Genomic DNA, 22489 nt, shown 5'->3' with positions numbered 1-22489 from the left:
CCATAAGGATCTCAGCTGGTGCAGAGATCACATAGGTAATTCCAAATATATCAGCTTCTGTATTTGCTGAATCAGCTTCCAAATAATTACCAACTGGCTCCTGTTTGTACTTAATTACTCTTCCCTCAGCTCTTTATCTTGCTATTACACTCATTCCCATTCGTATTTATTCTTAGACTCTACTGGAAATCGCAGTTCATATTTAACTTACCTTATACTTGGCCCTGGTGCACTCACTCTGTCACAGTCTCAAACAACCTTCATCTAGATCAGCTTTCTTCTGATTGGCTGCCACTGAGGAACAAAAGCTGTGAAACCCAGTAGGGTGGGGGCTTCTTTGCCTGAGAGGAGCATTTTCTTCTTATATTTGGTGTTGTATGAAATCTCAGCCATGTTTAATAGGAGTATCCAGCACTTTTAAGGTCCCCTTCAACATTCAGCTCACACCAACAAACTGCTTATCACAGCATTACAGGCCCAGTTCATAATAACATATACCATGTCAGCTGATAGGCTTTACAATGCCTTTACACATTTTTCAGGCTTGATCCCCTTTCTTCACTCAAGCATCTTTTATGCACAGTTAAGTGATAACATTGCCATCCTGTGGTGAGAAATGAAGCACCACTTTAAACAGGTGAAATTTGGACACCAGCTCAACGTGTGAATGAACTCAAATTTGATCTTGAGGTCAAATGCATTTTATTTTCTTGTACAGGACATGCTTCAACAGTCCTGCAGGCCGCTGGTGCTTCGAGTTGAACATTTTCAGTCATGTTGGATACGAAGGTTTGGTGAGTTATTAGCAGCTAATGCTTGGAAGATTTGCTCACCGTGTTGTTCCACTACATCTGTTATCTGCCAACATCATCTGTGACCCTGACTTTCTGCTCTGGCAGATAAAAATCACAGTGCTGCCACTTCTCCTGACATCTGTGGTGCACTCATTAGAAACCATTCGCTTAAACTAACATTGAATTATGACTAACATTAAGTTAGAACTACTAACTATATAATTTCTTTCTTAAATTATTTATAATAATAATAATTCTGTTCTAATTGGTGTGTGACGAAAAACTGTTTGAAATGTTTTCACCTTCTTATCCCTCAGTGAATGTTCCCATTCCAAAAACAAAACCTTAAAGAGGGCCTTTCACATTTAGTTTAGATTTTTATTCTTGGGACTCTGCTAGAGTAGTTTTGTATGACTCACAATGATCCCCGTTTATTTTGGGTTAGGTTTTGAATAAAGCTGCTTTTAGCTGCTCCCTTGTTCATAAGGGGCCACCACAGCAGGTAGCTCAGCATTTTTGATTTGTGTCTCCTTCCAGAATCAAACCCAACCTACTGCTCTCGGCTGTTAATGAGCTCCTCAGTTTATTCTCTGATTGAAACAAGCTGTTTTAGCCCCGTACTCTTTCCCAGTAAGCCGGCTTTCTTATGATTGGCTGCCCCTCTTGAACACAAAGCCTGAACAGCAGGTGGGTGGGGCTTCTGTGCTCCCTTCTTCACATGCAGGAACAAGATTATATTGGGGATATTCGCTCTTGATGTAACACAAAAAAATGATCATGAACTCAAAATCATGAGTTCATGAACATCATGAACTGTTTTTTTGTATCTCATTATGATGACATAACTTTGGTAAGCCCTACCAGATAACTACACATAACTAAAAATCTACTAAAACAGCTTTGTATGATTCTTAGTTCATAAATAATCTCTACTGATCTTATATCGGCCTTAGCGCCGCCTGTCTGAAAGCAGACATTTTAGCTGCTTTCCCTTTTAGCTCAGCTTCCTTCCGACTGGCTCCCTCTCAGGAAAAGGTTTTACAGCAGGTCGGAGGTGCTTGTGTGCTCATGAGCAGAGCTGTGCACCTAAAATGACCATATTAAGGTCCTCATCATACCAAGCCCACAGTAGAAGTAACTTTCTTAAACCACACGTTTAGAGGAATCTGAAGCCAGAGCTTTTGCCTGACGGGGGTTACTCACGCCTACACCAACCTCATCATTTGAAACATTAGCTGTAATATAACAGTATAAATATAAAAAAAGAAATAAGGAAAAGCCTAACCTAACATTACATCCTTTGAAATAAATGAAGACATATTCCACTGGTTGTGTACAATTTTATTATCGTTACTGGTTTCCCTTGTCAGATAAAAGCAGAGAGATAGAGAGGAGCATTATAATCATAATGGTGTGCAGCTTTCCTGTCCAAAGCTGGACGAGGGAACTGTCTGAGGTGAGAATACATTATCAACACAGGGCAAACCCCAGCGCCATAAAAGCTACATGACACTGTCCATATCATAAACAGTCACAATGAGGGCTGCTGTCGAAGCTTCGTGACACTAAACCCGTCGTGCACGCCTGTCACACAGGAACTCTGAGGTAAGCTTGAGTTGGCTAGTGTTGTACTGAGCAAATAAACCTATCTATTGTATAGCTATAGTGTTGTGACCATCACTTCCTGGTTTCTCTACCGTGGCAAAGCTTTGGCATTAGGAGGTAAAATGGTAGCCGCCCCCACCCGCAATTTGAGAACATGAGTTTTTGTTCATTATATGAACATCAAGGAGGTAACTTCCAAGGCCTTAGGCCAGTGAATATATGAGGGATTATGTAATGCAAAGTTCAGCTATTCATATTTCAAGTCTGACAAATAAGTTTCTATATACTGCTAATGGACTGAAAGGAAAGCACCCATAGGTGCGGGATTTTTTTTCTGGGTTATGTACATGTCGGAGAGCTCCTCGAACACAATTCCAGTAAGATTCACTCCGAAGTGCAGCTTTGCAGCCTGAGAAATTTACAAGCTCGAGCTTTAGCTTATCCCAATAGAAAGTGAGGGTAACTTGTAGCATTTATGTTGTTGCACAATGATTTTTGATCACATTTGTTTTAGCGTTCTTTCAAACGATAAAAAAGAAACAAGAAAAAAAAAACTGAGTAGACTTTATGTTTCTAGTCTAGCTTCACTGGCTGAGGTTGGAGACAGCAGCATTAAATATAAGAAAGAAGACAGATAGTGTGATACTTAGTCCTAGGCATGTCTGGCTAATATCAAAAGGTATAAATAACACTTCCTGTTTCGGTTAAACAGTTAAGACGAAGAAAACGAAGCACACGTTAAGACACGAAAGAAACCTGGTGCAACTCTTCACCGCCTTTATCCACGATTTTTGGGATTACCTGAGATTCCGGTTGTCCCTCAGGGCTTTTGATGGCAACAGCACTCCTTGATTGATCGACTGATTGAATCAATCGATTGACCGATTGAGGTTGCAGTCTTACGGATCAGATGGAGGGAGGGGGGGAAGAGGTCAAGACGTTCAAGAAAACAGAGGGCGTTTGTTTCGCCGCACGCTAGATCCTTGATGTCGCGCTTTATCCCCACCACCCCGACACACCCGACCTGCAGGCTCAGCACATTCCCGTCACCACAGTCCATCAAACAGCCACCCTTTAAAAAACAAAGCTCAAAGAAGGCATGGAGCACAAAAACAGAAAACGCTTAGCTTAAAATAGGCGAGGTATCACTTACATGATTCTCCCTCTAAGGAATTTAGGCTTTTTAATACCATCTTGGAATGCACTATATATATTGATATATATATTTAGATGTTTATATACTGTATATTGCCGTTAATATAAGCAGGATTACTGTTGATAAATACAGTGGCCTCCTTACCATCTGAGGCACCTCAGCGAGCTTCCGCACCCTCCTCCCTTTCATATTTGGGTGACTCAGGCCCGAAAAGGCCCTGCATTGGTGGAGCAGGAGACACTTAATGTTTCCTTATTTCATCTGAATAAAATTCGAACACAGACGTGCCCGACTTCAGTCACTCTTCATCCACGCTCTCCCTTTTTGAATCCTCTTCTTTCTGTTCCAGAACCTGAGGGCGGGGGCTCGGCAAGGCTGCCACCTCCGTAGAAGCGAGCGAGGCGGGATCCTGTTGGTCGACAATCCTCTGGGAAGACGTGTCTTCCTGTGGATGCATAAGCAAAACAGTTGGGACTTTAGTGTCGCTTTTATTCGATATCACTTCAAAAAGTGGGTCCCTTTTCTCTTGTATAGCAGCTCAGGCCCTCTTGTCAGTCTTAAGGCAGCAGTTTGGGCTTGGGCAGCTTGTTAAGGGCAGTGAAGCGGCTGTGGAAGTGCTGCATACTGTGTTTATGCCTTGCCTGCTGTGACCAGCTAACAGCTGGCCCCAGCTTCTGCTCTGGCCCCAGTGACTTCTTGCAATTTGTACAGTTTAGTAAACTCTGGCTGCTACACTGTGTCTGCACAGAAGGCGTAGCGTGTCAGCAGAGCAGCAGCAGCTCCGTGTTTGTTCACACTGAAGGCGTTCGAAAATGTGTGAAAAATGCACCGTTTTCTTAAAGTGTAAGCAGGTACGGCATCACTAGGATTCTTGTGGTCTCAGTATTGCTTTTACAATTCAGCCTCGTGAATATTGTTCATGATGACCGTCGCCGCTCTGTGCTTTTAGTGGAAAAGATGTAAATTCACTGTTCAAAAAATTAATTAATTAATAAATGAAAATTTATCTCAATGGGAAAAACATTATGCTGAATATCTGTACTACTATGGGCTGAGTAATGTATTAGCTAACCCTTAACCCTGTAGAACACCTCTGGGACAGACTGTCCAGGAGTTCAGTGATGCTCTGGTCCAGATCTGGAAGGAGACCCCCAGAACACCACCTGTCATTTCACTGGGACCATGCCCCGATGCTTTAGGCATGCATACAACCACAGGGGGGCCACACAAACTACTGAGCACCATTTTGAGTTGCTGCAATGAAATTTGGGTAAAATGGACTAACCTGCTACATCATTTTCTACATTTGGGGGGCTTGTTTGAACTCAGCCCTCTGATTGCATACATGTCCAGCATGATTACAGATCTGATGCATTTTCAAAGTGTTCCTTTAATTTTCTGAGCAGTGCGACATGGAGCATCAACGCGAGCAGTTTTACCCGGCCTATACGTGTTCCTGCTAGTTATTTGTTCTGGCCTCTCCTTGGGTAGAATATGGTCATGTAATTAAGTCCGTGTTTACTTACTTGCTCTGAGAATCGATGAGTCACCTGATCCGTGAACTCCTGCATCTCTCCTTCCTCCCCATTCGAGTGGCAGCTTGGACTTGGTACCTCGATCCCATGGCTTTCCAAAATGGCAGCTTCTGGTTGGGTCAGATGAGGAAGCAGAAGTGAGATAAATATAATGTGTAGAAAATGTGCATATAAATTAATTAACAGCAGAAGCTAACATTTCCAAAAGCCTTAATCTGTCGTTCCTATGTTTCCATCTTCCTCACCTATATTCGCTCTCCTCTTCATCTCCTTCCGACGATTGGCGAACCAGTTGTAAACCTTCAGCGCCGTCACACGCTCAAACTCTGACAGCTTACAGCCTGAAGGTTGAAACAAACCAAACATACAAAACAGTTAAATGTGCAAATCCTAAGGATTTTGTTTTGCAATTCCAGGCGCTGCTTACACATCCTGTTTCTCTGCCTGCAGGCTGGCTATGTTGTTAACATGATAGTCCAAAATGTCCTTCAGCTGCCCCTACTCCCACTCTGGACTGAAGCATCCAACAGTTACCACCCTACTGTTGGTACTGGTTCAAGTGGCTCTCCAGTGGATCCATCAGTGGATCTTTAGAGCAGAATAACAATGTGGAGTTAGAGTCTGTCTGAAGTAGGAGAGACTCACTTGGAAAGGCAGCTGAGTAACGTGGAGGACCGCCACAACAGCAGCCTGTGAATCTGCAGGTAGAGAACCTCAAAAATAAGACAGAATTTGGCTAACTGGAGCTAAACTGGAGCTGAAAGTTTCAAAGAATGAGTCTACGGAGTTTGTGGATTTTAAAGATGCTGCAGAGTGATTGAAGCAAAACAAGCGACCGGCACTGGAAAGTCGAACGCAGTTACAGAGCAACAGCTTCCAGATGAGCGACCTTTAGCGACGACTGATGAGAGCGAATTAAACTGTTGACATATGACCATCAGCTTCGAAGCAGCTTCAGAATTCAGGAGTGGTGAAGCAGTTCTGTGATGAGGAAAAACATCTTCAGAAGGTTCGAACGGTCCAATCAGAAACTCCAGGAAAAAGCTAAAGCTCTTGCTCACTTGCTTTCTCCAACAGCGTTTATGAATGATGTGCATGACAGAAAAGCAGCAGGTGTTCCCGTTCGATAAGCTGCAGGTAGCATTTTAACTAAAAAAAAAAAGACTAATAATGATGAACGTCAGCGACTAATCACCTGTCAGCTGACATCAATTCAGCAAGATGTATTTTCAGAACTCAGAAAAGTGCGCTTTACTGACGAACCCCTCTTGCTACCTGGTTTCTGGATGACGGAGTTGCAGGCGTTGGCGATCTCCTCCCGCTTCGCCTCATCTGGATACTGGTTCTCCATGAAGAAGCTGGAAGACATGAAGAGCCGCTCTGTTGGCAAGGAGCTCAATCACGCAGGCGTCACGGGCATTTATTGGTCGACGCGCAGCGCCGGTCTGAGCCGAGCTAGTTACGCCCTAATTTTACACCTCATCAACTTTTCAGGCTTTTGCAGTAAGCGGCAGGAGAGTTAAAGACAATGTTTACACAGCGAGAGAGCAGCGGGGAGGGTTCACGCCGTGAAGGGACAGATTAACGAACCCATTAAGCAGATTCATTTTAAGCTTTCAACATTCAAAACTCTAACCCCGTAAATACAACTATTTATTTCTATCTTTTTCTTTGCAAATTTGTGTTACTCATCTCTTTCCTTTTCCTGTCTGTCTAACAGTGAAAAAGAATCATTATTTCACATTAAAAAAAACCACAGGGATCAATTTCTCCCAGCTCTCCTATCCTTTCACCTCCCTCCCTCACACACATCATCTTCACCTCTACTGTATCGTCCTTGGATCTGAACTAGCTCATAAGGATCAGCACTGCAGTAGAATTGCGTAATCCCGGGGTACTGCTGGTGAGTGTTGTCTGCGTGCTCTTATTACTTTGAGTGCCCAGACTGCACCCTATACTTACAGCAACCATTTAATAGAGAAATCAATTGCACACAGCGGGCACCGTGCTCCTCTTTCTCAGCATCCGTCTAGGTTACTGAGAAGACTGTCTGGGACAAATACGTACCAGGGAAGCAGGGTCACAGCAGCCTTAATGAAAAATGACATCATAAACTGAGCCGGTTCTGCTCGCCACTGAGAGCAGGAAGCCGCGGCAAAGAAGCCATAAAGGACACAAATACTGGAAAGGTTTATAATGCTGACCATTAGCTTAAGCGACGCTGCGCTTCTGCTCCAAGAACTCGAGCACAGATGTGCTCCGAGTCATCTAAAGTGTTCTGCCGATCTCGGCTGCTTTCTATGACCTTTTTTTTACTTCAGAGCGGCACATAAACTTTATCTAAGCACAACAGGCGACCACGGGAATTTTCCAGTCATTGTTTAAGGGGCTGCAGATGTTTATGGTGACAATTTAGGATCCATCCAGAGTTATTCTAATTATGTAGTTTGACCTTAGGTTTGTAAGTTTCACTATTTGTTTTGGTCACTGCACTTATGAAGACGGGACAGCTGTCAGTGGAAATATTTCGGAACAACAGAACAGACACAGTACTAACCCTAGTTAGGCGGGTTGTGGCAAATTTTAATTTTGGAAATTTACAAAATCATTTGAGCGGTTTTATTTTGTTTTGTTTTTTTTCCAAAGGCCATTTTTAGTTCATATAAAATGTTTTGTCCCACCTGGTTTTAGATTTGAATTTAGTTTTAGTTTACTGTAATAACCTCGGTCCTATGAAGCAGTGCGTGACTAACTGAATTTGAATTTCAGCTAAGTTAACTTTGAAAACAAGACAACCAGGATAAAACAGTGACTTTTCATTTTCTTTAACCAAAGCTCAAATTATATCTTGTGTCCTAAATAAAGCACACCCCTTCCCCATCGGTGCCCCTCCCTCAAAAGCCAAACTCACATGCTCTTTCGTTGAGCTACAGCCAGGACCAGTCAAGACCAGATTACAAAGGGTATCTGTCAGAGGTGAGGACCTACAGACGGTGGTAAAACAAACTATAAGCCTGACAGATGGTCTGCAGTAATGCTGAGATTATATTGCTCTGTCATGGTGAACAGAGGGCTGAAGGTGAAGTTGTCAATTTACTGGTGGCTACATTCATACTTTCAGCTATAGCAAGGAGTTGTGGGCAGGGACTAAAAGACTGAGATTCTGGATGCAAGTGAAATGAACTTCCTCTGAAGGGTATTGGGTCACACACTCCTGTGGACCTCACCCTGTCCTTTAGTGATAGAGAAGCTTGGTCACTCTGAAGGGCTCAGAGTAGAACCACCACTCCTCCACATCGAAGAGCCAGGTGAGGTGGTTCAAGACCCATGACCCATGATGCTGGATAAATTATGTCTCTTTGTTGGCTTGGAAACATCTCTGTGTCCCTCCCATCCTTGAAGAAGTGGCTGGGGGGAGGGAGGTCTAGGTCTGGGTGTGACTAGTTGACCAGATGATTAATCATTGCTCGTTCAGTATCATTTATTCTGTTAACATTTTGATATTCATCGTCTGTAAATTTTTGTGTCCTAAATATTATGCAGCCATCTGCCATCAGATGGCGCTGCAGTCCCGACACTGTTGTAGAAAAACGCCACAAGGCTCTTCATCTAAACCTGATCTTTTTGTTGAGCATATTATTATTAGTGTTCTAAACGCGACATAATGACATTGCAGATATAAGCAGTGGAAATCTGCTTTATCTTAAGGGTGGCTGGCCTCTCCATAACAGAGGATGAGGAGTTCGGCCATTTGGGAGAGGCTCAGACTGGAGCTGTTACTCCTTGGCACCAAAGGAGCATGTTGAGGTGGTCACCTCCTGGATGAGGTGTCCTACCTGGAGGAGACCCAGGGGTAGACCCAGGACACGCTGGAGAGATTACTCTCTCGGCTGGCCTGGTACGCCCAGTGTTTCGCAGGATAAGCTGGAGGAGGCCGCTCTGCTCAGGCGTGACCCAGCCCCAGACAAGTCGAAGAAAATGTACTGATGGATAATAATGAGACTTGAACATCTTTTCAGTAACATATTTTCATATCATATTCAACATGAGCTGTTCTTTTTTTCCTTCTTCTTAATTTTCATTTTAATGTATAAAATGCCATATTCATAATCCATGATGTGAGGTGCCACATAGTTAAGCAGCATTTAAAGTATGATTGAAGAATGTGATTAATGATTTCAAATGTCTTTGACAGTTTTTGACATCTAAGTGTTTATTAGTTTCACATTAGTTTGCTAGTCTAATTTTTTTGTCACCAGGAACATCCCTAGTCTGAAAATCTCTGCTTAAAGTGCTACTCCAACAATCCAAACCTGATACACGACAGAAAATAAAGCTGAATGGAAAACCATAAGCCAAGTCTAAATTAGTGCTAAACCTTCCTCACCTCTCCATAATTGATTGGCATTCCTTTCTCCAGGTGAAACGGCTTCCTCTGCGCAGCCTCAGTGGACCGCCCACTATCCCTGCTCTGTCGCCTGTCATGATCCCCGTCCTCCAGTCAGGCTCTTCCTTCACCAAAGAACGCATTGATAAGGTAGCACCTGTCGAAGGGAGAGCATGCAACTTCACTTTCCAAGACCAGACCTTTACAAAGGGCGTTGCTGTGTCCTTCAATATGTTTTTCTTTATAGCGGAAGGTTTGACATCGTCTTATCCGATGTGTAACACCTTTTGGCATTTAAAAACTGAGGTTTAGTCATTTTTGTTCATTTTATCATGTTTTTGTCCCTCCAGACACAACCCATTAAAATTATTATTATTTCAGTCTTCTGAAATAACTTTTTTCACTCTGATGAAGTCATCTCTTGACCCAGCTGTCTTAGCTAATTATAGGCCAATCTCCAACCCTCCTTTCATATCAAAAATCCTTGAAAGACTAGTTGTCAAACAGTTAACAGATCTGTTAGATCTGTTAACTGTTTCAGAGTTTCAGGTTTCAGAGCTCATCACAGCACAGAAACAGCTTTAGTGAAGGTTACAAATGATCTTCTTATGGCCTCTGACAGTGGACTCATCTCTGTGCTTGTCCTGCTAGACCTTAGTGCAGCGTTCGGTACTGTTGACCATAGTATCCTATTAGAGCGATTAGAACATGCTGTAGGTATTACAGGTACTGCACTGCAGTGGTTTGTATCATATCTATCTAACAGACTCCAATTTGTACATGTAAATGGAGAGTCCTCTTCACACACTGAGGTTAATTATGGAGTTCCACAGGGTTCAGTGCTAGGACCAATTCTGTTTACATTATACATGCTTCCCTTAGGCAGTATCATTAGAAGACATAGCATACATTTTCACTGCTATGCAGATGACCCCCAGCTCTATCTGTCCATGAAGCCAGATAACACACACCAATTAGTTAAACTGCAGGAATGTCTTAAAGACATAAAGACCTGGATGGCCACTAACCTTCTGCTTCTTAATTCAGATAAAACTGAGGTTTTGATTGATTGATTGATTGAATCTTTATTTTGAACATGTTGAAAAAGTATAAAAAAAAAAAAATAGAATTAAAAGAGACAAATGAACAAAGCAAACAAAAGGAAAACGAGCAACCACAACTCCAAATAACGTCCATGTTCAAAAAGGAGCAGGAAGAAGCATAAGCTTATTTAATCCCACCCCTTTTCCACTATCTAGTATCAATAGACTACAGAAATACCTCCTTGTAATTACATTATATGTTATGTGTAAATTTTTTTTTTTTTTTAATATATACACATATATGTTTCTATCTATCCATACCTACATATATACACACATACGCACATATACACATTTTCAATAACCCCATTAACACCTGAAGGATACACAACCTACAATTTTATATATATATATATATATATATATATATACATATACATACACACACACATATACACATATATATATATATATATATATATACATACATACATATACACATACATATATACCCATACCAACAAACCCGTGCATGCGCACACACATGAAAATATTAGACAAGAACACCCTATCAAATCTCTACCTTTTCCCTGTACCCTGTAAAAACCATATCCTTAAACCGCTTTTTAAACTGCGCCATGCTTGGACATTGCTTCATATCTTTTATTTAGGTTATTTTACTCGGCCCTGAAAATCTTAGAAATATGGTATCTAAGCAGATTCTTACTCTGGATGGCATTACCTTGGCCTCCAGTAATGCTGTGAGGAACCTTGGAGTCATCTTTGACCAGGATATTTCCTTCAACGCACATATTAAACAAATATGTAAGACTGCGTTCTTCCATTTGCGCAACATCTTATCTTAATGACCTTGTAGTACCATATCACCCTATTAGAGCACTTCGCTCTCGCTCTGCAGGCCTACTTGTTGTTCCTAGAGTATTTAAAAGTAGAATGGGAGGGAGAGCCTTCAGTTTTCAGGCTTCCAGTTTGGATTCAGGAGACAGACACTATCTCTACTTTTAAGATTAGGCTTAAAACTTTCCTTTTTGCTAAAGCATATAGTTAGGGCTGGACCAGGTGACCCTGAATCCTCCCTTAGTTATGCTGCAATAGATGTAGGCTGCCGGGGGATTCCCATGATGCATTGAGTTTTTCTTCTTCAGTCAGCTTTTTCACTCACTATGTGTTAACAGACCTCTCTGCACTGAATCATACTTGTTATTAGGTTCGGTTTCTGTCTCTCACACCATGTCTTTATCCTGTTTTCCTTCCAGTTGCGGCAGATGGCCCCGCCCCTCCCTGAGCTGGTTCTGGAGGTTTCTTCCTGTTAAAAGGGAGTTTTTCCTTCCCACTGTCGCCAAAGTGCTTGCTCATAGGGGGTCATATGATTGTTGGGTTTTTCTCTGTATGTATTATTGTAGGGTCTTTAACCTACAGTATAAAGTGCCTTGAGGCAACGGTTGTTGTGATTTGGCGCTGTATAAATAAAACTAAATTAAAATGATGCACAAGGTAACAGTGCTCATGTAGCCTCGGTGCATATTTTAGCACATACAGTCAGGGAAAAAATTATTTGAACCCCTGCTGATCTTGTAAGTTTGCCCACTAACAAAGAACTGATCAGCCTATAATTTCAATGGTAGGTTTACTTGAACAGTGAGAGACAGAACGATAACAAAATAAATGCATTTCAAAAAAGTTATCAATTAATTTACATTTTCATGAAGGATAGGTATTTTATCCCCTATAAATCAGTAAGATTTCTGGCTCCCAGGTGTATTTTATACAGGTAAAGCTGACAATGACAGCCTTTTCAACTTGCTACTAGGGATGGGTACCGGTATCCGGTGCCATTATGGCACCGTTCTGACATAAACAGTAACCAGACCGAAAAGCAGCGCACATTTCGGTTCTTTATTTCGGTGCTTTTTTTTCCTGAGATGTCATACACTTTGGATTCTAGCCAATCATTTTACCTTTCCAAGGATAGTCGGCGGGTCCAGGTACGTACGTTCCTTTAAAGCAGAGCTACAGATTAAAAATGCCCAAGGTGAAGTGGTCAAAGTCTGGCTGTACTTCACAGCAAAAGATGCAAACTCAGCAGCCTGCAACAAGTGCTTTAAGGTGATACTGTGCAAAGGAGGTAACACCTCGAATCTGATGAAACACCTGACAGCATAGCGGTTTTTTTTAAAGCCGAGAAATGCACCGTATTTGATAGCTTGCTGCCAGACCTCACACAGAGCAGCACATCTACTGCGGGTGTGGTGCCTGTTATCGGACCCGGAGTTAGCAACATCCCAAGAACCTGAAGAGTAGAGTCCTGGCCCCTAGCCCTGCCAGTGTAGCAGAAATGATGACGGGTGATGATGCAGCAGCAGCCGTTCTTCTCTGCGTGAGTAACTTAATGTTGTTCGTGTGTAATTTACGTTGAGTAGGCTAACCACGTTATTACATTAATGCATGTAAGGTGAACTAGCAAACACCATCGTAGTTACATGCGGCTGTCTTCTTGTTTGATAGAGTGATACCATATATGTCCTATAGCTGCAGAAAAGGCTAACATTGAAATCTTTTTCCAAAAAACAAAACAAAAAAAACCCCAGCTAAACATGAGAGGTTTTAGGACAAAGTTTGTGTTTTCCATTGTTTAAGCACCAGTTCCAACCAAAGGTGGTATGTTGTATGAACAGAAAAGGCTAACTTGGTTATCATTTTGCAGATAAAAAGAAACTGCTAAAAAATAAAAACATAAGAAGTTTTTGGACAAAGTTTGTGTTTTCCATTCTTTAAGCACCGGTTCTAGCACCGGTTCTAGCACCGTTTAAGCACCGGCACCGTTTCAAAAGTACCGGTTTGGCATCGGTATTGGATAAAACCTAAACGATACCCAACCCTACTTGTTTCTTGTATAAAAGAAGAGAAGAGAAGAGCTTTCCTAGGATGTCAGTGACAAGAATTTGGACCTACACAAGGCTGGAATGGGCTACAAGACCATCGCCAAGCAGCTCGGTGAGTGTCCACAAGGCCCCACCGGCTCAAGGAGGCAGATGTACAGGCCCGTTTGAAGTATGCCACTGAACATCTCAATGACTCAGAGAAGGACTGGGAGAAAGTGTTGTGGTCAGATGAGACCAAAATCTCTTTGGCATCAACTCAACTCACCATGTTTGGAGGAGGAGGAATGCTGCCTGTGACTCCAAGAACACCATCCCCAGGGTCAAACATGGAGGTGGAAACATTATGCTTTGGGGGTGTTTTTCTGCCAAGGGGACAGTACAACCAAACTGCATCAAAGGGAGGATGGATGAGGCCATGTACCGTCAAATCTTGGATGAGAACCTCCTTCCCTCAGTCAGGGCATTAAAAACAGGTAATGGGTGGGTATTCCAGCATGCCAATGATCCAAAACACACAGCCAAGGCAACAAAGAATTTGCTGAAGAAGACGTATATTGAGGTCTTGGAGTGGCCTAGTCAGTCTCCAGACCTTAATCCTATAGAAAATCTGTGGAGGGAGCTGAAGGTTAAAGTTGCCAAAAAACAGCCACGAAACATTAATAACTGGGAGAGGATCTGCAAAGAGGAGTGGGACAAAATCCCCTCTGCGTGTAAAACGTTTGGCCAACTACAAGACACGTCTGACCTCTGTGATTGCCAACAAAGGTTTTGCCACCAGGTGCTAAAGTATGTTTTGCAAAGGGATCAAATACTTTTCTGAAATGCATTTGAATGGATTTTTTTGTTTAAAAAAACAAACAAAAAAACTCTGATATGATGCCCTGTCCTAAACAGTCCTAAACAGAAGGCGTTTGTAGTGGTCAAGTAAAGTCAAGTCTTATTCTTTTCAGATCACATTCATGTCTCAGGTTTTTAAAGGACATGATATCAACACAATTTGCATGACACAGACTTTGAATCTTTTCAAAAGCTTTTAAAAGCTCAAAGTTTAAATGTAGCAGGGAAGAGGGGAAAAAATGGTTTCGTTATACTGAACTATGTTTAGTATCTGATTGTGAATGTAAAGAATTTGGGGTACCAATCACAGTGCATGTGGGATTTTATGTCAAACCCTATCAGAACTTTTTACCATCTGTACTTTGACTAAGCGAGCTTTATGAAAACACTGTCACAGAAAGGTTGACACGAATGGAACAGAAAGGGAGTCTTAAACAGAGAGTAAGAAACTCACTTCTAAATAAACGTGTGAACAACCTCTCGCATGAGAGGTGAAACATCTTTAAGAAACTTAAAGAAGTCCATTCACTTTTCTTTCCAAGTTCCTTAGATTATCATGACCTGGATGACTCAGAACACACAGAGACAACTACATTAAACCACACCCACTCGCTATAATGGTGAGCTGGATATGAAACGTCTGGAGCCATTTCTTTTTAGCATTAGAAATCTAAGTTTAGGAGCCATCTGAGACTGCTGTAAAACCCCGTGCTGACAAAGCAGGTCCAGGCTGATCAGCATGCAGACCCACTGTGGTGCATGTGTCTCCTGTGGCAAGCTGCTGATGCCAAGGAGGGCGGGGTGGGGGTGCGCGAGTAAGGGCGCAGTTACCTGGCTGGGCTTGGGCAGCTGCGGCTGCAGCAGTGTACCACGGCAGCAAGTGCATCAGCAGCTCTCTCTGCCTGCTCCACGATGGGTTGGGGTTGAGGTTGGTGTTGGGATTGGGGAGGATGTTGGGGAGGCTGCCGCTTGCCCCTGCTACCGTCCCGTCTCTGTCCCCTCCCCTGGCCCTGGGACTCACGCTGTGCTGGCTTTCACTCCACCTCAGCCCTTCAGTCGGGACAAAACCAATAGTCAGGCAGGCCACCGCCACGGGACACAGACACCAGCTGTGGCAACAACTGGAGGCTGATAGTTTGCATCTATGTCTCTGGATTAAGTGACACACTCCTGCAGACGTGCCTTGAAATGGTAACTTTATCAACAAATACACGCGCTGTAATTTCAGTGGATTGGCCGATCAGGAATCAATTTCACAGACAACACTGCTTCTTTACAGATTCATGGAGGACAGGTCAATAAGAGCTCATGTAAGAAGCAAAGCGCTGTGGCCACTTTGGCTCAGAAACATTGCAGACAAAGTAGTTATTGTTAGTATCACTGTTAATAGCTTGTTTGTTAGCCATGTGGGAATGAAAACCAGCACCAGAGTACCTCCAGCGTCAGGGCTGGGAACTACAGAGGAGCTAAAGCGAAGCCTGAGTGGGACGATGTGGGAGGGGGGGAAATAATAAAGCATTAAGATGAAAGGAGACAGCAGGGACGGCAGATGGTCCATCAGCGGCTTTGTTTATTTCACACACTAACAATGTAAAGATGGGACTTTTTGACATGATTTGGTGCGGGAGCATGCTGTTTGACAATAATCAATAAAAGCAGGGAGCATCTTGAGTTGACGCCCGTTTGTCGTGCCGTCGCCGTTTTAATGCTTGCCGAATTTGCATCTCAGGACGAGGCGAGGTCAGCGCTGACCCGAGCTGTTACTCTAGCCTGCGCAGAGAAGCCGGATTCGCCCGCTAAAGTTTCATCTCCCAACCAGAAGCCTTAACGTTATCGATTAGAATCTCCTGTGACGGGACTACCTTTAGCTGAAAATATAGATTTGTCTCGTGTCCTTTCTCGACCTCGCAGCCATTGTGGACCAGGTTGGGGTTAAGCGGGAGGAATTAAAGGTGTGCGGGTTTACCATGCGGGAGGATGGTGGGCGGGTAAAGCGGAGGAGGAGGAGGAGAGGTGGATGGGGAAGGGTTAGCAAGCGGTGGTTCGCATTCAAGACACACAAGACATATTATCCCTTTCTAACACGAGCCTTCTGTTATCTAATCTGCAGTGTAATCTTTCATCATTAACCTGACATTCAACCTTGAGGCACTGATCTGTACCTTCTCATAATTAATCCAAAATCCATTATTCCTGGGAGGATCTGTGTCCCGCTCCTCTCCTCTGTAAAAGTTACATGTTACGCTTGTACCTCTTGGCCTGCGTCTCACCTGGGTTGTTCCTCTCCAGCAGGTACCAGCGGTAGAAAGCTCTGCGCTTGGAGTCGCTCATCTCCAGGCCCTGCTGCAGCAGCCACTGAGAAATGTAGCTCTGGCTGATGCCTGCGTGCGGGAGGTGACACACGTTATTTTAACAGGTTGAGGACAATGATTTATGTCGCGGCGCACCATCGGCGGCGGCGCTGCTGGAGAGATCGGCTGCGTTCCAGCTCTGGAATACTCCTGTTCAGCTAATGAAGCCATCCCCCGACATCGATACTTTAATTAAGGACGTGATGTAGTGCAATCCATTTTCAAGGAAGGAGTAGAAGTTTACTGACATGAACCTGCTGCTACTGCAAACACACATAATACAGCTGGCATTAGCTGAAGCCCATTAAAAGGCTCTTTAAAATCTTTCTGACTCTGTGTGCTTATTTTTCCTTTTCTTGGTATTAAAAGTCAGACTGTGCTCAGGTACTCAACTGTATTCAGGCTTTGAAAGCAAGTCCAGTTACCAGTTAGGCGCCTACACGACAGTACAGTGAATCTCTCTGAACTTTGTTAGACAAAGCAGTTAATTTAAACACTTTAATCGCAATATTTTCTCAAGTTTTTTACCAACTCGATGGCCCTAAAATGACCACCAAGACCAGGAAATTCTGTGTTTTAGGATCTTTATTTTAGATATAAGCTACAACATTAACTTAGCCCACTAATGGAAACCTGACGTATCTGAGGGGTAGTTTATGGTTAGGTTTTAACAGAATGTGTGAAACTCATGTCTAAGCATCTGTGATGGCGTGGAATTTCCCCCATTTGGTGACCGATCGCAAATAGATGTGGAAACCACTTCCAATCGCAAGGTGATTGCACAGGTTGGCTGATAGGAGGCAAGTCTTTTCCAAACAGTCTTGACTCAGACTGCTGAAAGTTTGCAAATAGTTGCCGTCTCATTTATAAAAGCAGAGAGATTGTCAATACATTGACATTAACCTGAATCAGTCTACACTGATAAGTGCAATTTGTCTCTTTGCAGTAGGGGACTCGACTCAACTGGTTGCCAACTGGTTATATTACTATACCAGCAAGGTTGCTATGCACCCAAATAATTTTTCAGTTAAATCCTCGTATTGCAGCAACTATGTCACTATTTATATAGGTTTCTGAATTTCTGAGTCTATGATGTTCAACTAGTGAAAACTGGAGTTTCCACTAGTTCATTACAACTGATCATGATTGCATGTTGCAGACATGCTCGCCATCTTTAAAACCACCAAAAGCAACGCGGCCACAATTTCATTGTACACAATAATGTTGCTTTGTGTGCGTGGTCTCCTAACGGTCTCAAACTATCAACAAATTTAATCCAACAGGGAGTTAACAACAAAACAAGAGCAGCTTGGAGAGATTTCACAACTTTAACAGCTTTAAGTTTGCAGTAGTTTCAGTAGTATCAATACTCCGCATCAGCAGATGCCTGAAGCCAAGGTTCAAGTATTGAATAGAAACTGGCGAAAGTGGGATGGGAGCATCTGTGAGCCAGTTACACTTCATTTTGCAGTTTAAAAAAAAGAAACACGAGTGAATGAGTTGGCAGAGAGAATAAGAGCAAAAAGCCTGAAATCAGCTTTTCATTTGTTCAATACAGAATCGTTTGGTTTAGCATTTTGTTTGAATTAAATCAAGACAGCAAAAGTTCAACTCTAATTAAATGCTGAGCCCCCCTGTGTTTCTCACTGCACGATCAACAGTTTAATGATCGGGGATGTCACAGCAAAGCAGAGTACCTGTAACTTGGCCCACGATCGCCTGAGAGATTCTGCGGTTGTTCAGGAAAGTTTTAATCTCTTCTTTCACCAGGTTGCTGTCTCTCCTGCGAAAGCAACAAAAGGCCCCATCACTGCCAGAAGAACCATTACACGGTGGTTAAAACACCAGCCTTTGCTCCGACTAACCTTATTCACTGCTGCTTCTCCTTTTTCAGCCATCCCTGAGCACCTGACCTGAATTAACTGCATGTAAATTCTGAAGAATAAGCCTTCGCCTCTGGGAATAGTAGCTGTCATTATCTGATGTTATAATAGTCTCTCTACTATTCCTTTGGTCTCTCTTGCACCACAATCCTCCCGTTCTCCCTCTCCTTACCTCATGTACTCCTCCACCTTTTCCTCCAGGTCCCAATCCTCCTCCCCCATCATGTCGTAGCTGAAAGACCGCTGAACTGCCACAGTGGGAGGATAGAGGGGTGGGGGAGAGGCCTCGAAGCTGTTGCTTGGGGACAGCGCGGCGCCGTCCAGGCCGGAGGTCTGCGTGGTTGCTGAGGCCAGGGAGAGCGAGGAGGCGGAGGATGATGACGACGAGGACGGGGCTGGGGCAGCAGTGGCGGGGGCGTTGTTGGAAGGGGCCGGGTGAGAGTCACAGTGGGACGGGCGGTGATCGGGGTCCAGCCTCTCCAGGGACTCCAAAGCGTGGATGATCTGAGGTTTGGTCATGCCGGAAAGGCGCAGGCGCTGCAGGAGGTCAATCTGCTCGATGGTGTAGCGGGGCTCCACCTCACAGCACTCCATTCTGGCATCTAGAGTAAATGAGCCGGGTTTATCGAGGTGAAACCAATGAGACACAAGACCAAATCTGTGAATGAGTCTGAACCACTCATCAACCTATTAATACACCCGAGAGCAGCACGGACGGGCTGATTTCTCACCAGATAAACAGCACCACGAGACTTCACAGTGTTACCAAGACATAAACGGCTATATTTATCCCCACTCAACACCATTCACAGACCTTAAATAGAGATAATATGTTGCAGACTTTTTCAGAACCTGCAGAGAAATGATCAAAGGAATATTAATAGATGAGAAAGGCACACGCAGCAGGATTCAAGCACTTTGAAGGAGTTTATTTATAATGACACTTTAAATGCAAATCTGATCCAAGTATTTTAGTAACGTTAATACTCGAAAAAACCCAAATAACTTTGAGTGAAAACATGACGCGGTAATAAAAAAAACTGCACTTAGAGAACAGAGCACTCCGCACTGTTCGCCTGCGAGGAACCCTTTGGGTCATTCAAAAAAAAAAAGTTTTGGCCACCTTTCAAATGCTTGGCAACACTGCACTTAGGCTAACCTTGCTCCATTTGTCCTGGGTGGAATTAAAGTAAGATCACCCTGGCATACGTAACCTAACATCAGGTCCCACCTCGGCTGAGTCATATCCATCCTTTTAGGGTTTTTTTTTTTTTTTTTTTTAAGTCCCGCAAGTCTGCAGGGAGCCTTATCCTAGTATTCACCTATGACTAAGATGCACTAAAAAGTAAAGATCACATTAAACTTTTTTTTTTAAAGAATTGCAGGAATTTGACATGACCTTGCTAACATGAAAAGCATGGGTATTAAGAGATGGGGCATCAGGTAGCATTAGCCCCCCTCAAATTTGATTTTCTATGATGATCAGTGCCACTAGATGTTAGTACAGATAGGACCAGTGGTAGAAATAACTCAGTGCATTTACTCAAGTACTTTAGGGAAGTACAGCAGTGGAAGGAAGGGCATATGGCGAAAAAACTGTGCCAAATAAAATATATGGATCACTGCACTGTGGCGACACCTCTGGAAATAAGGTAGCAGCATTAAGTATGTTTAATGCACTTAAGTACTTCTAAAGTAGGTTTTGCATGTATTCTAAAATATCTGTCTCCTTAATATGTATTTTTGAATCTACCAGCAGTAACTAACATTAGCCTCCAGCTGCAGATGATTTTAATCTTGCATGAAAGTCTGCATGAGTACTTTCACTTGAAGTGCATTAAGTACATTATGATGATAAAACTTTTGCACTTTCACCTAAGCAGGATGATACATTTTAAACACCCTGCCCTGTTCTTGGATGACAAAAATCTACTCGAATAATTTCTTCCACTTTTGCATAACTGTAAATAATGGATAATGATGCTGCTACAACAAACAGAAAAAGTTCAACTTGTTAAATGTGTTGCAAGACGAGGAAACTTCCAGAACACTGCCGCCTGGAAAAAGTTAAGTTGTTGGATTTTTTTTTTTTTTTACAAAACTCTCTGCTTAAAAAGTCAAGCGCTCCCAAAGCAGCGCGCAGTGATTTAACCCCCCACCTTTACCACACACGGATCTCTCTAAGCACAACTGTAACATCCAGATCTCAGCAGCTGGCTGACTTTTGACAGTTTCGCTGTCTCGTTGTAGATCTTACCTGATGGAGGTGGTGACACGGACAGGCGCCCCGGGAGTGGTTCAGTGCGTGGGGTCGCAACGGGGACACACCACTGTCGCATGGCTCAGCGAAGTTCAGCTCGGCTGGACCTCTGAGGAGTCACACAGGAGACTTGCTGCAGTGTGTTGCGGTTAAATCGCCTCTATTAGCATCTTGCCAAACCTGCAACAACAGATCACTCCCCTAGCAGCCTGTGCTGGCTAAGCTAGCGCCGTCAACTCCAGTTGGTTCCCCTGAGCACCAACCTCCCATCAACTGCTGCTTAGCTGTCCTGTTAGCCAGAACGAGACTAGAAAGCGGAAGCGATGCTTGCAACCTTCAAAGTAAGACAAACTGGTAGCTCGATAACAATAACCATTTTCACATTATACACAGACAGAATTAAACTGAATTCGGAAGCATATAGCTTTATAGCTATTTTCCACCTCTCTTTCTATCTGGGGCTATTTCCAATTATGTCTCAATGTAATGTTAGGTTTTTACACTTAACTCAGCTGTAAAACGACAAACATAAATAAAGTAAAATACTTTTCACATGCCATGTCTTTTCTCAAATTTCATTATCCACTTATACACATAGAAATACAAAGATGAATGTGAAACGCTTAGAAAGTTAAATGTATTCACCTTTTGACCCATTTACTGAAATGACAACTATTATTTTGCTCCAATGATGAGCGCAAATTACACTTTTATTTTGAAAAACTCGGGAAACGATGCTACTTACTCTGGTTACCTTGATAAAACGGTCTGTCTTGTCTCGGCTAACAACTTACCCAAAACTTGCACTTTAAGGGCAATCTGAGCAATGTTTCAAACAAGCAACCGTTTACGAAAAAATCACCGTTCTAGAGTGCTACCGCCAAACATTTTATGTGTTAAGTCGAAGGGCTGGGACCACCGCCAGCTGCTAACGGGTTAGCTCGCCTGCTAGCTAAGTTAGCTGGTGGCTAGCAGCGGATTGTCCCGCCGCGGAGCACCTCTCTTACCTCCCGTTGCTGAAGAGAGACAGCTGCAGCCGGCTGGTCGGACAGGGCAGATAATTAAAAGTGGCAAAAAAAGTAGCGGTCCACTCAACTCCGCTATAGTAAATAAGTCCTGGGTTGAAGGCGGACGGTTAAGTTAACGAATAGAGGGTGAAGGATGCGGGGTCATGTTGTCTTTCGCTATGCAGTGGGGAAATAGTATATGCAAACGAGAGGAGTCTGTCTCAATTTGTGACCCCTCACCCGACAGTACCGTGAAGGCAGCAAGAATTATCATTATGATTTCCGGTTGTACAGTGCATGCTAGAAAACGTCTACCCTAAATTCAAGCACGGCTGCAGGGCGACATGAAGCCAAAAGTAACATTTTAACTAAAGTGACTGAAAATGTAACGATGCTCGTGCGTACATCTCGCTCAGGCGGCTTTAGCGGCATTTAATGCCCATGATGAAAACATTTCTTCTTTTATTTTGGACAAGTACTTAGGAAATATGTCACTAAATCGGTTTTCCTTGACGCATCACCGCCCAATACATAAGTGGGTCTGTATGCAGACTGTAATAAGCTTCCTCGCAAGCGTTTGCAGAAGAAGCCATATGAACAGGAGGTAAACAACAATTATAATGAGTGGATAAAACGAGAGTGTGGCTGTTCTTGGCTTGGAATACCATGAAATGTACTTAACCATAATATGTATTTGCAAGGAGCATTTACAGCTTTGTGAGGTTGTG

General features: G+C 43.1%; 1 protein-coding gene across 4 annotated transcripts; it reads right to left on the bottom strand.

Moving 5' to 3' along the window:
- Positions 1 to 2114: 2114 nt before the first annotated feature.
- On the bottom strand, positions 2115 to 22104 carry LOC113014205 (homeobox-containing protein 1). Of its 4 annotated transcripts, none has more exons than XM_026155586.1 (11): positions 21762 to 22104; positions 20752 to 20863; positions 18667 to 19096; positions 18309 to 18394; positions 16531 to 16641; positions 15092 to 15310; positions 9478 to 9634; positions 6366 to 6448; positions 5336 to 5431; positions 5082 to 5197; positions 2115 to 4000 (listed from the first exon to the last, which is right to left on the bottom strand). In XM_026155586.1, the coding sequence occupies exons 2-11, from the start codon at positions 20831 to 20833 to the stop codon at positions 3854 to 3856; spliced, it is 1527 nt and encodes a 508-aa protein (XP_026011371.1). In that variant the 5' UTR covers positions 20834 to 20863; positions 21762 to 22104; the 3' UTR covers positions 2115 to 3853. The 4 variants fall into 4 exon arrangements, with proteins under 4 accessions (XP_026011371.1, XP_026011370.1, XP_026011373.1 ...); XM_026155585.1 differs by having other exon boundaries at positions 5082 to 5200; positions 21762 to 22100; XM_026155588.1 differs by lacking the exon at positions 15092 to 15310 and having other exon boundaries at positions 21762 to 22102.
- Between the last annotated feature and the right edge of the window lie 385 nt (positions 22105 to 22489).

The sequence above is a fragment of the Astatotilapia calliptera genome, chromosome 22, assembly GCF_900246225.1.
Source record: "Astatotilapia calliptera chromosome 22, fAstCal1.2, whole genome shotgun sequence".
In the NCBI taxonomy this organism is placed as follows: domain Eukaryota; kingdom Metazoa; phylum Chordata; class Actinopteri; order Cichliformes; family Cichlidae; genus Astatotilapia; species Astatotilapia calliptera.
This window is presented reverse-complemented; position numbering and strand designations above follow the sequence as displayed.